The following is a 17,312-nucleotide window of genomic DNA, read 5'->3' as shown; positions in this document are numbered from 1 at the left end:
ATTGACCAGCGAACTGCCCGAGCCTGACAGCTACACTACAGAAAGCCAAGTATATCATAATCCTGTATTTAAACTCTTCGTTTCACATTAACAACTCGTTTCTTAGCTTTATATCAAACCTCTGCAATTACTCTCATTTTAGACTTATAATAATGGCGCTTTTTTTAATAATTACTGTGCTGTTACCAAGAATTAATTGACTTGGTGGAAGAAATAAATGAGTATCTTATCCCTCTTCTACACAGTGGGATTTATGAGTTTTATTTCCATATTATCTCCCTCTGCAGTTTAACTAACACTACTGAAAGTGCATTCAAGCAGAGTATCATGGTTTTTGCTCTTTTACTCAAAACGGATACGGAATTACCAATTAGTATGTCCACTTACTATTGTACATAGTCTATAAATTTAAAACCACAACTACCTATGTAAAAATTAGCATTTCATGTATTTCAGTCACAGACTGAAATAAAGTTGAGCATACAGTTATACAGGATATCCCCCAATGTATACAGCCATCACCTCCTCCTCTTAATAGGCATTCTTAAATTATGAATTAAGATGACTATACTATTTGCATGAAGAAATATTTTCCTATTTTATGCATACGTCTGTGTTATATATTAGTTCTCACAGAGGAAGTGGATAATTCCTTAAGAACATCTGAAGCTTTAACAACTCTCTGGTTTTATAATTCATATTTTGGTGTGGCACTCAGACTGGCATCTATTTCATATTTGTAATTAAAAAAATCTACTAAATGTTAGCATTTCTAGCAGGAAAGTTAAAGATTTGATTACTTACATATCAAGGTTTTGCAGTACTGTTCCCTGCTTTTCTATTTGATGACATCTAAATGTAACATCTTATTTAAACATTTTATCTATGCTGCTGCAGGAGGTTTCCAAACATTTTAGTATGGTGTGAATATAGTTTTATAGTTTCCTGTCGTATACAGCCTGTAACACAAGCAGCTATGGGATTCTGCCGCTCTTCAAACTGTGTGACATTTTAATACTGTGCCAACTCTGTCTTTAAGCGAATACTGATAAGATAATTATGGATTTCATATTAAAAATTGCACACTTTCTGGCAAATTCTCTTTCTGCCTTTTTTACTGTTTCAACAGTGACTGCATTTCTCAAATGCATTAGCTATTCAACTTTCCTCTTTAACTGACATTTTCTCTCTTCTAAATAGAATGGGGACTATTGCAAATCTTGGAATAATGCTGCGCGTCTTAAGCAAGCAGACAGTTCAAGAGATCTGAAAGGCATTCGGGGACCAGGCAGAGCATGACTGCTTGCATCAGAACACAGACGTCTACAAAGGCGACGCTGGATTTGGTGGGGTGTCGGACAGCATCTGTGCTTGGGAGCACAGCCAGGCTGGCCCCGGAGGCACCCTGTCGAACGCTGAAGGAGGAGACAGTAAGGCAGAAAGCGCAGCACAAACTCCTAGGTGCAGAAATGAGTATCTGTTGCTTGACCAAGAAGTGAGGTCTTTTGCAGAAAACAATTCTTTAAGCTATTTAGGGGAAAAGGCATTCATATGGAGCCAGTCTATTGATTGCTATCTATTCCAAACGAATTATCAAGATCTACCATTTAAAAGAAACACGTAGGAAGAGAAATGCCATAGAACAGAAAAATCTTTTTCAAGATAGGTAACTGTTATCCTAAATTACCTTGAATTCATCTTCAAGGCTGTGTACAACCTCACCTATCCTGCCAGCAACAACTGGAGATAACATCAACCGTGAACTGTGATCCCCTTTACAGATAAGGTGTACATATAAGGTGAGAGCATCTGTCCAATAAAAGTTTCTATATCTTTATATATACACACAAATATATCATTACTTAACTCTGCACTTTGCTAAAAAAATCTTAAATTATAGCAGAACAGTGCTGTAGAGCCTAGTTACTGCAATATGACAGTTTATTACACGTTTTAAGGCAACAAACCATGTTGAGACACCCTCCCACAGTTCACTGCACTGGAAAAGACCTGCCAGAGTTCTCCTTCTATCCATACCAAAATGGGCAGGCAGTTTTTAAGTACAGTTTTTGTCTCCTGAAATCCATTTGTCAATACTGAACAGAACTTTCAGCATTTCTGCTTCCAACAATTTTGATTTTTAGATGGTTTTTCTCCATTTCAAAGAATGTCTTCTAGTTTAAACAATTTTTAAATAAAAAATAAATCCAATTATGGTTTTAAATTTGATTTAAATAATGTGTTTTTAAATTACATAAACAACAAAAGTCAATTGACTTGAACTAGTTAAAAAACAACTCATGTTCAACCCTCTAATAAATAGACAAATTTAATTTGAAATCCCTAGTGTTTGCATTGGACTTGAAAAGAAGTTTCCTGCCCCATTCTATCAGCAATGAATTTACTAGCATTACTGAGCACAGCTGAAAGTTTCACTCTGTTTCTGATCTCTTCTGATAAGACACTGCAGCCAGCATCACCATATAAGCTTTCATCACCCTGCAAGGAACGCATGTGGTGTTTTCGCCACTTTTGTAGCGATTCTGGTGCAATAATTTTATCTTTGTCTCCTGAAAAAAAAAAAAAGCTGAAACTATGTGCCTATGTAAACGACGTAGAGTCTCGCCAAATAGTAGGAGACCATATTACAAAGTTTGTTAGCAAAATTCATTATTGGCTGACAGTAAATTGATTACTACCAAATCCCTGTAAGACTGAAATAATGCACAAATTCTAGAGAATGATGAGTTACTTTCCACCTTATGGCAATAAGCAGCCACTTGGGAAGACTGTTGTTCAAAAATCTACGCACTGCTGAACAGGAACAGTCAGGAAAAGTTTTAGTTCAAGGCTTGATCAAAGCAGCTTTACCTACTCCTGGGAACACGAAGAGTGCAGCTCCTCCCTATCCCTCACGTTGATGCAGTAACTCTGATGTGTGTATCTGCTACCCTAACGCACATGTCTATCAATGAACCTTTCTACTCTGGATTTCAAAAGGACTGGACCCTTTTTCTTTTTTTCCCTAATTTTAGTTTTTGCTAAAACACTGCAGCATGTCTAGAGCCATACTACTTCAGCTGAATGATTTTCTGCAGATTCACACGTTATGCTTATTTGATACCTACTATTCTCATAATTTAAATGAGCAACATGAAAAAAATTGTTCTGTATACTGCACAAAACTTACCTTGCAGTTACTTTCTATCTATATAAATTCTTTTCCTCAAAGCCTTTTCTATAACTGAAGGTAATAACAGAGGCAGAGCAAAGGTGGCAAGATTTGCACAAACAGAAACGCACAAACTAGAAAGACAGCAACTGATTAGCAGAATTTTGTCAGAAAGCCAAAAGCAGCAACTGAAGTTAGACAAAACGCTAAAGTAAAATTAACCTGCGATACCATACAACCTTTCAAAATCTACTGTAAGCAACTGAAGAACTACTGTGATAAAATCATTTCCAGAAAAATCCTCAAACGCTGTCAATCTCTGTCAACACCATGTCCAGAAATGGGTACTGGTGTGCTCTCTCCCTCCTCCCTCACAGTCCCACTGGGCCAAAGAACTGCTTCCCTCCCACTGCCTTGACCACACATATGTTGAAAGATGCCAAAGATTCGGTTTAGTTTTCTCATCTACTTCTTAATACCTATAGCAATAAATTGTAGGGGATGGGTCACTGTCACTGTTTTATCACAATTCCAGTAGCTGCTATCAGCCTGGACCAACTCTTCTTGCTGTCACCCCAGTACTGCCAGTTCAGAAGAACTACAGAGAAACCACTATCCGCTTCCTGAAAGGGGAACAGTTGTACAGGTGAAAGGCAGCCCCTCTACTACAACTCCTAAGACTACCAGCTTTGCTAGAGGGGCATCCACATCTAAATTTGGTTTGATCAGGAATGAGATCAGGCCCCAAACCCAGAAGACATACTCAACAGTTGCTAAACCTGCTTTCCCATCCATTTCTGGAATGGGTGGTGGAAGACTGCTGGGGAGTAACAGTGGGAAGGGAGCCATTGCTTTCACCAGTTTACAACAGAGCATAAAACCCTTCCCAGCTCTAAACAGTAGGACTAAATCATAAACTTAGTCCATTCTGCTGGCACTGGTGAGAAGTCAGAAGTCACTGATGAAAAAACATTTAGCAACAAAAGAAAACAGAATATACCATCCAAGCCACGATATCCAAAGCCACTTCTCATGCATTTCTTTAATCTAGCTCCTGGCTAATTCTTTCCCATCTGCCATTCCCATAACCTTTAAGAAGAAAAAGAGGGAGGATCTTAAATGAGCCATAATGCATTTTCCTCTTGTTGGCAAGATGAGACCCCCAGCTCTCCTCTCTCACAGAGGGAGAGAGAGGAAGGGAAATATATTTCCAGGCCACAGACTTTTTCCATTGTGAAAATTAAATGTGAAAAAGAAAACACTAATATAAAAACACTTATCTCCTGGGTTTTTTGTTTCATTTTCTTCTAGTATTATTCACTTCCTTTCATCATTATTTCTGGGGGAAGGAAAGGGAAGAGAAGAGTGTTATTCATGAATTTGACAGCACCTCATAGACAATTTCATTCTTTTCTTCCAATTCTTGATTCACAAAGCAACATTATGGCATCATTCTTGTGCATCATTTTGGAAGGGAAAAGAAAAGACTGCAGACACAGTTTATTCCTTGCCTATGGCTCCAGGAGTGACATGTTTCTCAATAACGGAAGCTGAGCAGAAAATAAAATTGAAGTGGTAGTAGACAGGTGAGCACTTAACAAGGAACACCACTGGCATACTGTGCCTATAGTAAGGACCTACATGCACTTTTACAGATGATCAGCGGTATCTATGTAATGGAGTAGGTGTGGGTGACATAAAAAGCCATGGAACTTGATTCAGTTACTCAATTTCTTCATTCCATAAAGGCTTCTAGTGTTTTTCATAGGTTGAAAACTAAACCTCAGGAAGTTAGCCATCAGTTTTTATCCCTAACACACTACAGATTAGGTTAACTAGTAGGTGTCTGGTATTTGTTTATCCTATAATAAACTAATTATGCTTCTTTGTATCATGTATTCAACAATTTCAGTTTCCTCATATTTCTTCATTTCATCTCTGTACATTCTTGATATGTTTATTGTCATTTTGACATTCATTTATTTCCTAACCTCTTTATCTCTTCCTCTCCCACAAAAGGTGGGATTGAGGTGGATTGAGAACTGGCTGAATGGCAGAACTCAGAGGGTTGTCATCAGCGGCACTGAGTCTAGTTGGAGGCTGGTAACTAGTGGTGTCTCCCAGGGGTCAGTACTGGGCCCAGTCTTGCTCAACTTCTTCATCAATGACCTCGATGAAGAGTTAGAGAGTACCGTCCCCTCAGCAAGTTTGCTGATGACACAAAACTGAGAGGAGTGGTGGATACACCAGAAGGCTGTGCTGCCATTCAGCATGACCTGGACTGGCTGGAGAGTTAGGGAGAGAGGAACCTGATGAAATTCAACAAGGGCAAGTGCAGGGTTCTGCATCTGGGGAGGAACAACCCCATGCATCAGTACAGGCTTGGGGTGGACCTGCTGGAGAGGAGCTCTGTGGAGAGGGACCTGGGACTGCTGGTGGACGACAGGTTAACCATGAGCCAGCAGTGTGCCCTGCTTGCCAAGAAGGCCAATGGTACCCTGGGGTGCATTAGGAGGAGTGTGGCCAGCAGGTCGAGGGAGGTTCTCCTTCCCCTCTACACTGCCCTAGTGAGGCCTCATCTGGAGCACTGTGTCCAGTTCTGGGCTCCCCACTTCAAGAAAGATGAGGAGCTACTGGAGAGAGTCCAGCGGAGGGCTACAAAGATGATGAGGGAACTGGAGCATCTCTCCTATGAGGAAAGGCTGAGGGAGCTGGGCTTGTTCGGCCTGGAGAAGGCTGAGAGGGGACCCTGTAAATGCCTATAAATATCTTAAGGGTGGGTGTCAGGAGGATGGGGCCAAACTCTTTTCAGTGGTGCCCAGTGACAGGACAAGGGGCAACAGGCACAAACTGAAGCATAGGAGGTTCTAGCTGAACACGAAGAAGAACTTGTTCACTCTGAGGGTGACGGAGCACTGGAACAGGCTGCCCAGGGAGGTTGTGGAATCTCCTTCTCTGGAGATATTCATGACCCACCTGGACAAGGTCTTGTGCAGCGTGCTCTGGGTGAACCTTCTTTGGCAGGGGGGTTGAACTAGATGACCCACAGAGGTCCCTTCCAACCCCTAACATTCTGTGATTCTGTAAAAACATAGAACACCACAAACATACACATCTTTTTGTCCTTTTTCCTGGCCATCTCCTGACTCACCCTTTCCTCCTTCCTTTATTTTATGACCTGTTTCCATGGAGGAAGAGCTACCCTCCCATGAAGCAAGTGAGTTCTGCAAATGTGTCTCGCTTCTGAAAGGAGAGTTTCCAGGAAAGTAATTTTTATTAACATTTCCTCCACCAGAGTAACTCCATGGTATGTTCTTCTGCCATACACTAATTAAGAAGCAGCAGGGAACAGCTTCCTTGTGAATAGCTGACAGACAACTTATTTACTGCGAGGAAGAGCAGAGAAAACCACTGGCTATGTTATAATTCATCTCGTCATTGGTGAATTTTGGAAAAAAAGAGTGATAAAGCAGCGGTGACCATGAAAAAGGAAAAATCTTGCCATAACAGCACACCAGAAGAGAGAGCTGGTATTACACTCACACACCAGTAACTCATCTTCACATTTTACACTTCACACAACCACCAATGACTACAGCGGGACTTTTTTCAGGGGGCGAGACAGTACTGGTCAACAGAATACAGACTCTTGCACTTTCAGTTCTCATACAGCCCAACCACAAAGGATTCAGTACTTAAGGACTTCTCTTAGATTGCAGATGCCCACAGCAGCACCTGCACTGGCTCTACACTGCATTTTGTTCCTGCAGGTTTTTCTACTCAATTGCCAAAGATTCTATGAATTGGAAAAAGAAACTTTTACCCCAGATCATCTTAATCTTTGTTTTGTGCTTTTTTCTGAAAGTGCTAATAAGTGAAAAAATTAATTTTTAATTTGTAGATCTTTCTGTCTACATGCTTTTCTTTTACAGTGTGTTTTTTTTGATTTTTCTTTTTAATAAAACCCAGTGATACAGTTCATGTTTTACAAAGATGGCAGGTAATAGCAACCTGTAACTTTCAATTGTTTTTTCCCCCTCTCATTAAAAGAAAAAAAATTTTTTATCATTTGCTGACCACACACTTCAATTTATTTTCACAAATTCTTTCACAATATGGCAATGGGAAAACTATCCTATACTTCAAGACTTGGAAAGCTTTCCAGGTCTGGCTGAAAACATGGAATCAAACGCGGTTTTGATTCCATATTGATACCCCGCAGCTTCATTGCCAGATGTACACTCCCTACAGGCATCCCAATGGGACCTCAACTGCACCCACATCACATACCTCTGCTCAGTTTATCTTAGACCGTTTACACCTGAACCATAAAAAAAAAAAAATTAAACACAACTACTCCCAGATCAAATGGTCTAATTGACCTAATATTCCAAAACGAATTCTAATTATGCTTTAGGGAGCACAGTGAGTATCGGCAGAATATCTGTTCTGCCCTGCAAGCTAATGATAAATTCCCATCCGCTTCTTGTTTTCCCAAGAACTATATATATACACCTCATAAACACATTTTTAGATAAAATTGTGACTACAGTGCACAATTAATACAAATTAGATGTTATAGTTCATCTAATCAGAACTGGGAGCATCATACTAGCCCAAGGCAATGTGAGGACACTGCTAAGCTGTACAACAGCTCCCAATACCACTATTTTCTCCAACATGGAAGGCCTGTATGGAGCCAAGTGTTCCACTGTCTTAGATCCTCAGTTTGCACCAGAGAAGCAGCTTCACAAATAGCCAGTTTTGAACTCAGAAACATAAAAATACAAAAGAGCAGCTTTCTGTCTCTCCAGGCTACACACTAACAGGCACTGTGCTCCAAAACCATATCCCCACCCCAGTGACCTGGCCTAGCCACAAAGCGCAGCTCTGCAGTTTTTCTAACCATATCCATGAATCTCCAACATGTAAAACACAGAGAGATTTAAGTGAAGTGAGAGAAACAGACAGTCACCACAGCTGTTTTCCGATTCAGTTGACAATATTACTGCCTTGGGACATACGGATTTTGGAATAAACTCAAGAATCTCGGCTTTAGGGTCAGATGCAGGAAGAGTGAAGCGATTCACAAAGACAATATGTTTAGAGCAAGGGATGTTTCGCTTTCTCTAGTGGCTGGTATTACATTCTCAAAGCAGCCTCCGCATCTTCCCAGTGCTGGAGCGACCATGGATAGCGTGACTGCACCTGAACAAGACTGAGGAGGCAAGGAATAGGAAGCCACCACTCAGTCCGACTCACTATGGCAGCTGAGGGCAAGGGCAAAAAGCTCTCTTTGCATATAAGCAACAGGAAAAGTGATTCAAAAAATGTATGTTTGTGTGTAAATTTCTATTCAGTGCTCCTTCACTACAGGAAAAAAATTTTTTTTTTGATAACTGTATCTTTTATTGACATATATGTTTGTTTTTATAGGGATCGCCAAAGAAACCTACAGCCAGTGCAAAGCAGAACTTTAAAACCACCATGCTCTCAGACACATCAGACTTGTATTACCTGAAACAAATACGGTCAACATGGAGACAACGTTTAGACATTTGCTTTAAAGTGTAGCATCCTTTCCACCTGCCAGTGTAGGCCGCAGAAGACACACTCTAGTTAGCATATTACTGACAGGCTGATGAGAAAGCTCCTGTCAGACACTGGCCAGCCGGGTGTTTGAGACAAAACACACAGCCCCAGCTGACTAGTTAGGGAGAGACTGGTGAGGTACAATTACAGAGGCGTATGACAAGCTTTCATGCTTGAGTGACTTGAGAACCGATGACATGGCTTTAAACAGCAATCCTTCCTACCTCCGGTCACAAAACAGCAATAAGTCAACTGATGCACTGTTGTAAAATCATGATTTATTCCTTTGCTTTGAATACATGAGAGTGTAGTATGATGTTCTGGTAGACTACCACAGCAGGTGCACTTGGGGCCGAAACATCTAGGGCCTGCCTCCAGCATGCATAAAATCAATGCTGTAGTTCAGCCCTCCTGGAAAAGTCACCCTCAGCACTTTAATAATTTATAGTAAGACTGAATTAAAAAATTATTTGTACTGAAACTCGTACAGCTCCATGCAAATAATAAGAATAAATGCAGATGTGGTGATGTGTGAGAAAACAGTGCTGTGCAAGAAGATACAGCATGACATTTAGCAAAGGTCTCCCTTTTACAGTTGAAACGAAACAGTCACCTCTGTCAACAGATCAATTCCTTTGTTTCATTCATCCTTTCATTTAATCCAAAGCCATATAATTTGTTTCTCCTTCATAGTTTACTGTTCAGAAGTCAGAAATGGTAATTTTTGCTACATACAGATCTTACAGCAGATAATCCTCAGGCTAGCTGAATCCATCTCACTCTAACACTAAGCCTGAAGCAAGCTGTGAGGTTGGTGATAATCACATTATTAAAGTGGTTGGAAAGTCAAGCTAATAAAAGAATCAACAGCTAGGGCAAATAATGACCCAGAAGCTACGACAGAAAGGAGTGCTGGGAAGTTTCTGCTTATATCTTGGTGTAATTGGTAGGGCAAGTAGACAAAGATCTCCACCAAAGGAGTTTTTAAAGGGGGTAAACCCACAGGAAATCAATTTAAAGAAAGCTGCAAAGAATACATAACAATTGAAAAATCAGAAGATACCTATAAAACAAAGTCTGCTAGTCTGAAATAAACTGACAATTAAAACACACCCTCAGCATAAAATTGTATTTTTTTTTAATTAAAAAACCCCTCTACTTAACTTAAAATAAGTAACCTTCTTTTCTCTTTCTCTCTTTGCCTTCACAGTAAATCTTCTTTTTAAACATCGCATCATTTTTTCCCCCCCTTATTCCATAATGGGACCCATCCTTTGCTTGAGTATAATGAAAGCACGAAGTTTATAGGGCAGAAACGCTAAACAAAGAATTCCTGTACACAAGTAAACGTGGTTTTCCATTCCTGGCCCCCCACAAGAAGGGCAAAGAGAAAGTGAACAAGGCCTTGAATTATGCCTTTTGTTATCCGTCACTGCCCTGAGATAGTGAACCGAAACAGAGCTGATAACTCGAAGGTGACTTCACAACCCAGTCTTCACGAACTGACATAAACACTTGATCTTCAGTTAACCCCAAAGATAAGGCACAACTCCCTCAACAGAAAGTTGTACTTGATAGCACTATTTTTGAACAAATAATCTTTTCAAGTATCAAGCTTTAACTTAGGAATATTAAAATACGACCTTTGCAACACAAAGTACCAGTCTGCTGTGTTTTGTACGCAATAGTAAAAGAGCACAAAGCTAGCAAATGCTGATGTCCAAATACACTGCATTTGCTTATTTGTATTATATTAAGCAATTCAATGTTTTAAAGAAGAAATATGCCAAAACCACATTTAAACATTATTGGCAATTCAATTAAATTCTTACAGGAGATACCGAGAAGTGTTTAATCTACTTTCTAAACTATATTGCTCTGTAAAGAGGCAAGTCTTGCACCAGTCCTGTTCTGTTTATGAAAGGATAAGCAGGTAGCATTTCTCACTGAAGCTCCTCAAAAAACAGGTCTATTTTTCTGTTTTATCAGAACTCACTAGTGCAAGTGAAAATTAATCCAGTCCTATATCAAAAGTGGATCTGACATGATGTGCCAGTAATTTCATTCAGCTATATCTTAAGTAATGCTAGCAGACTGAAAAAATAACCAGAAGAAAGTGAAATTGTGTATTGTCTTTTTGGACTTGACCTGCAATCTACTATCTACATTCACAATTTGGGGACATTCTTTGGGACATCCAAATGCCACTAAGAATGTCTGCTATTGCTACCTACCCTTGCCCAGGAGAACGATATAAACTGTTTTCAAGTGAGGACACCATCAAGATGACTATTACTTCACGAAAAGGTTTGGAATAAACTGATGAATTTTTAACAAAGTTAAAGTTTCTCACAACCAGCATACTATATCTGTTGTTCTGTAATGCCTTCCAAAGAGCCTGGAATCTGAACACAGAAATAAGGTGGTCTAGATCAGTGCAGTGTGATTCTGACACCTCCTCTTGTCATATCATATCTATAGAGATCAGTTGAGATGTTCAGCCTAACAAAAACAAGTCTGAAGAGGATCCAAATGTAGGCTGAAGAGTATGATTCCAAATCATGTTAAGCAGACGGACACGTGCCCACCTGCAGAATGAATCTTCCACAGGCACAGAGCTGCCATCATGGTTCCCTTCCCCTCTCAACTGGAGCAGTAAAAAGAGGTTTGACTGGGGCATCATTGGAGCTGAGGATTTTTATGGTGTATTTTTTCCCTTTTTTTTTTTTTTTTTTTAAATACAGCAAGAAGCTGGGTCCCAGACTGGGAAACTGAAGAAAAAAAAAAAAAAATTGACTCCACGGTTTTGCTACATCATGTGAACTTCTATTAAGCCAGGGTGTTTAAAAGGGCTTTCCTTTCAAATTCTCTTTGGTCATTTGGGTGGTCTTATTACTGTGTTGTAACACCCAGTTCTTCCCCTAGCCATTTCAGGGTGGTAGGAAGAAAACAGCATGACAGAACATGGAAATTTCCTAATACAAAGTAAAATCTTTGGTTTTTCAAAAATATATCACAGACCAGCAATTTGAAGATTGCTTATATTCATTCACTATTTTATTTTTCTGGTTTTCAGTTGTTTATGTGGTGTCTGCTTATATCACCCCATATTTCCTTTACTCTGCAGTCACCGTGGACTGACTTAGCTCCATATTCTGCAAACCACTGGTAAAGCGCTGTCTTTGTGCACTCCCCTAACTGCAACGGTGATTGCAGATTCAGGGACCCAACACTGTGGTGTTTAAAAATAATAATATTAATAATAATAATAATAATAAGGCAGTGACCTAATTGCTGCTACCACCCAGAACTGTAAAACCTGTCAGCCTTTTATGGCGATTCTGAATCTTCTCTACCTCCAATTTACTTTTGACTCAGAAGAATTTAAAAGGGGTTTTACCTGCTATTTATAATCAAAAAATTCTCACTCCTTACATGCACACATATGTATTGGAAGTCAGCACCTGAAATTCTTTGAAAATACTAATTTTTAGTACTATAGCCAACCTTGTACCTATGCGCTGAAAATAAATGTTCATTTATTTTGTAGTACAGTTAGCACTGTTCAGGAACATAAAGTTGATTTTCCACCATAGAAAGCATATTAAACAAAATGTTTTATGCAGTACTGTTCAAAAATATAAAGGTATTTTCAATGACAGTGCTTAACAGGCTAAAGATTCTGCATAACAAATATACTCTATGCTGAAAGTTGGTTATAAAGTGACAGTCTTGTATCAATGCAGAATTAATCTTGGGAATATTTTCAAAATATAGGATATTTTAAGAACATATAAGATTCTGTGAAGAGTAAACCAAAATAGTATCTGAATATTTAGACACACTTACAAAATAAAACACAACATTCTTTTATTAAGCAGTCTAAGCAGGCATAAGGGAGAAAAAAAAAAACACTTTAATGTGTGCAATAGCCTAAAACCTTTAATTAAAAAAAAAGCTAAAAAAAAATTGTTATTTTGAGTTGTACATTATTATCAGTCTGAAGAGCTGCTCCAAATCAGAGCTATTACAGTATGCACTCCCAAACCACTCTAACAAAGATGAATCTACCTATTACCAGGTTAGGATAGCAGCTATTATCACGGACCCTTGATTTCTTTCAAGTAGCTCCAATGGAATAAGCCACAAGTGAATAATAAAGATCTTATAATAGCCCTTAAGAATTCTTTTTAGGTTAGAAGGCACAGAAATGAACTCAGGAGAGTTAAAGAACTCTCATCTCCTGATAAGAAAAATAATTAACCTGACTTAATGTATCTGAGTAGGTCTTATATAAATCAGACTTTTGTACTTCAAGAGCCAGACTAAAACCATATATCAGAAAAGTATGTAGATATTGTCTTCTAAGTACACATGGAACATATCTAAAACCACAAAGGTCTGCAGGTCATTTTGTGAAATGTTCAATGTATTCTACTTAAAAGGAGACGTGCGAAGTACTTACAGTGCTTAGTTTGCTAGAGGTAATAATGATTCGTCTCTCATGCAACATACTAGCATAAAGTTGCAGCATGTTGTTCACATCCACAGCAACAAAATATTCAGTGAGGTTTCTCTGTTTAAACAAATAAGATGTTAACAATATAGCAACAGTAGTAGTTAAATGGAACATTTTATATATTACAAAATTTTTTTTCCAATTAGCAGGTGGGGAAAAAAAAACAGCCAAAACTATGAAAGAAACCCCTTTGTATTAAAATTGTATGCCTCAAGAATAACTGATTGGTTTTTAAAGTCAATGAAAAACTAGCTTTGGTGTAAGTTATTAATATTTTGCTCATTTGATTATGCTTGTGATTTAGATTTGCCCCTTTTTTTTCCAATTTGAAAAAACCATGAAATTTGGTATTATATGAATCACACCACGCGCTATTAAGGTAACCATTACTTCCAACCCATGAACAGATCTTCCACCACTGCAATAACTGTTCTGTCAGAGCTACAATAACAAAACTGTGCTATTTTGCCAGGCTCTCCCAAAGTCAACACATTTTACTGTACTCCGAGTATTGCAAAACAGCTTGTTGAAAAACACGAAGCTTTTCCCGGAGCTGTATGCGCCAGGATACAAAACGTCCAGCATCACTGGTAGAAGGTACTGGGTCATTCCTGCAGCCGCCTTTTTTGTCCCTCGTAACAAGCCCACTGCGATCTCCACTGTGGGGTTTAACGAAAAGCAAAGTCATCAGCACCTCTTATTTATAGTTCAGACAGCACAAACGTGGCGGGAAAAAAAAAAGAGAAAAAGGTGTCTGTGGGGGGAGGATCTCCGTTCCAGCTGAACTTCACAGTATTTCTCCACGGCACAGTGCCAGAGATGCACAAGTGCTGAATAAGATAAAACAGCTACCAGCAAAAACGCCTAGAAAAACAGCAACTTATTGTAAACATTTGAGAGTACATAGGAAAATATACCAGTACACCCCATAATAAACAAAACATTTAATTTCACGCATCCATTATCATACCTGCAACCAGAACTCTTACTCATCTCCTCTCAGGAACAACATATTACCCAATGTTAACGTAGGAGGTCTATCAGCTGTATGGCCCAGCCCCAGTACAGCAATCTGCACAGCCCAGCTGTTAGCCTGTACTGAACGGGGCAAACACATGGCAGCAAGGTAACACACTCCTGAACAAACAGCGAGGGCAGGAGAAGTGGTAAAGGCTTCAGAGCGGGGTGACTCCCCCAGCTGCCGGCACCCCATGGCAGGGGCCGGGACACGGCAGCCGGCTGAGGCCCCTCCAGCGTCAGGAACGCGGCGTGGGGCAGAGCTGCTCTGCACCAGCTGCTGGTTTATCTCGTCACACACCCTACTACACGAAAAGCTAATCTGAATTAAAGCCCAACTGATGATCTGAAGGCTGACCTAATTTTGGATATATTGCAATATATTGCAATATTAAACAAAAAAAGCTATAAAAAGACAAATGAAGATCCAGTTTCAAGTAAATGCAGAAATGCATTATTCATTCGAAGACACAGAGCATAGATCTTAGTCCATGCTGCGTGAAATTTTGAAAGAGAGAAAAACAAGAGCTTTAAGGCTACAAACACTCCATTTAGAGAGCAACCCTGGTCTTGCAAGAGCTCCTTTTAACTGGTTGTCAGAGGCTGATGCACCATGATAATCTGAGTCCAGTTTACCTCGGACACCCTCCAACACCATAGCTGATAGTGGCATGCTGATTCCGTGTTGCAAAAGCTGTGGTACAAAGCGTTTGCAATCTTATACAAACCAGTATGTCTTTGGCAGACAGTCACAGTTATTTCTGCATTACATCTGAAAAGTTACTGCCCCCGAAATACATGAATCTTGCAACAAAGAATAAGAAAATTCACTTTATTGCTAATTTACTGTAATTACCTCATGTCTTCACTCCCCGCATGTTCTAACCCTCCATTAGTTCCATGCTATTTTGATTCATACTGGAAGGATGAGACTTTTATAGCTGCAGTAAAAACCAATTACAGCAATGCACCTCGAAAATTCCTTTCCCTTTCCCCCACAGAATCAGCAAAGTAGATCCACAGCGGCACCATCGTCAGACCCTCCATCAGCCAGAGGGTCACATTTCTTCAAGCTGAACACACAATACACCTTCTGACCTCCAAAGCTACGTTTTATTAGGACCCCAAATAATAAGCTAGAACAGGAGAATTCTTCAAACTAGAGGAATTCAACCTGTAGGGTGAAACCGATGAAAACTAACATTTAAAAACTAAGCCCTGTTCTGCCCAAAGGGCCCTTGCAACAAGGGTCCTTCTCTTCTACTCCCCTATCCAGCAACTTTCCGTAGTTTTCTGGGTTGCAGCAAGGGCCGTGCCATCTCCTTGTCTCACTAGTGCAGACACCTTCCACCTCCGCGGCCGCAGGCCTCCCCTCCGCTGCCAGCATCCCACCGCCCCTCGCCGGCCCACACGCCCCCAGCTCCGCTCCCCTCCTACCCGCCGCCTGCCCGGGAAGTCGAGGGGCGCGACCTCCCCTCTCCCCAGCGAGCGCGCGTCTGCCAAGCTTCGTGCGCATACACCGCGACGCCTACCAGGAGCGAGCACTGCGGTACTGCCGTGAGCCCCCGACAGCTCAGCTTGCAGGAGGAAGTTGTTATCCGAAAGTGTAAAAATGCACCTCTACATGTCCATAGTCAATTCTGGATTTAAATGCAAGAGCGGAAAGCAGAAAATTTCGAAGCTCTTTGATTAGATGTTATCCAGCTAAACACGTCCTAGAGAGCGCGATCTGAGATTTCAGATTTCTAATCTTCCCACAGCACCATCAAGGGTTTCGCATCTACAGAATGCGAGTCTTCACAAAAACAAAAACCCCCAGCCACTCCCACCACCATTCCTGGTGCGTGGTTACCATCCAAAAAAGCCTGAAACAACGCCTTTTACACAAAAAAATAACTGCATACGCTAATAGCTGAATTTGCAGTTTAGCAATGCAGTGTTTAAAGGGCAGGTATTCAAATAGCACGAGGTGCAGAAATAGAATATATTTTACATAAATGATCTCAAAAAATGCAAACAAGTCAAGTAATTACGAACAAAGGGTGAATATAGCAGTGGTCAAAAATGCCCTGTTAATGTTTTAAAATGGGTTAATGATGAATGCAACAGTAACTGCTAGCTAAAGGTTGTAATAACAGACATCAATCATATTCTAAAAACAGTCTTGGAAAAAAAAACATCCCCTATTGATAAAAGCGGAGTTCAGCCCTACCCACAGAATGAGGTTGCTACTTCTTCTAAATATTTAAAAAAGAAACTGCATACTTACACTTTCAGGGATTGTTGGCAATCCAGTTATATCAGGAGTAATGAAATACGAGTGCTAATCAATGGGGAAAAATAATTCATAATTTATGTACACAGAAACCAAAAATTAAAAAAAACAAAACAAAACAAAAAACAGCATTTAGGATTTCCAACCCCATCCTTGTTTAAGCAAATAGCCATTTTTCCAGTAGCATTCTTACCACTACTAGACAAAGCATTAGGCAGATCACGACACGAAATGACAAGCTCTGGTTCAGCACAGCACACAAACCAAGGGAACAAAACGCTGGGCTGCAGTTTTGAAATAGCACTGAAATTAAGCCAGCTTTAAATGTTGTCAAGCCTGTGAGTAGCATTGATTAACTTAAGCACTGATTTAAAAATTGCAACCAAAAAAGACCACGTTAAAGGACAAAATGTAAATTTAGAATGGAAAAGGAAAAATCATTCACATGAGAACATTAATTAGCACAGAAATATTATTACTTGAAATACATTCTCTTCTCTTTCCAAACATCTTTGAATCAAAAATGTGCTAACAGAAATACAGGGTCTGACAGCTTGAGATTCCACAATCATTTATGAAATACATTAGCAATTTTATGCATCTTAGTTTGAGGCCATCTAGGATGTAAATATGGATTAAACTAAAAACAGATGTAATTTAAATTATTGTCATTAATCCAGTGCTTTTAGTAGTTATCAGACATGGATTTAGCTCAGTAATTTTAAGGCATTTTTGCA

The 17,312-nt window shown here is 39.7% G+C and overlaps 1 protein-coding gene across 4 annotated transcripts in view; it reads right to left on the bottom strand.

Annotated features, from left to right (window-relative positions):
* The window catches only part of DENND1B (DENN domain containing 1B), a 168,426-nt gene that overhangs the window by 65,379 nt on the left and 85,735 nt on the right, over window positions 1–17,312 (bottom strand). For 3 of the 4 annotated variants that reach the window (XM_075422316.1, XM_075422317.1, XM_075422319.1), the window contains 2 exons: window positions 16,570–16,623; window positions 13,230–13,340 (listed from right to left, as the gene is read on the bottom strand). In XM_075422316.1, coding sequence (XP_075278431.1) covers window positions 13,230–13,340; window positions 16,570–16,623 — 165 coding nt within the window. The remainder of the gene's footprint in view (window positions 1–13,229; window positions 13,341–16,569; window positions 16,624–17,312) is intronic. The other variant, XM_075422318.1, reaches the window with a different exon arrangement.

The sequence above is a fragment of the Opisthocomus hoazin genome, chromosome 6 (assembly GCF_030867145.1).
Source record: "Opisthocomus hoazin isolate bOpiHoa1 chromosome 6, bOpiHoa1.hap1, whole genome shotgun sequence".
Taxonomy (NCBI): Eukaryota; Metazoa; Chordata; class Aves; order Opisthocomiformes; family Opisthocomidae; genus Opisthocomus; species Opisthocomus hoazin.
The sequence above is the reverse complement of the archived record's forward strand: the minus strand, read 5'-3'. Positions and strand labels throughout refer to the sequence as shown.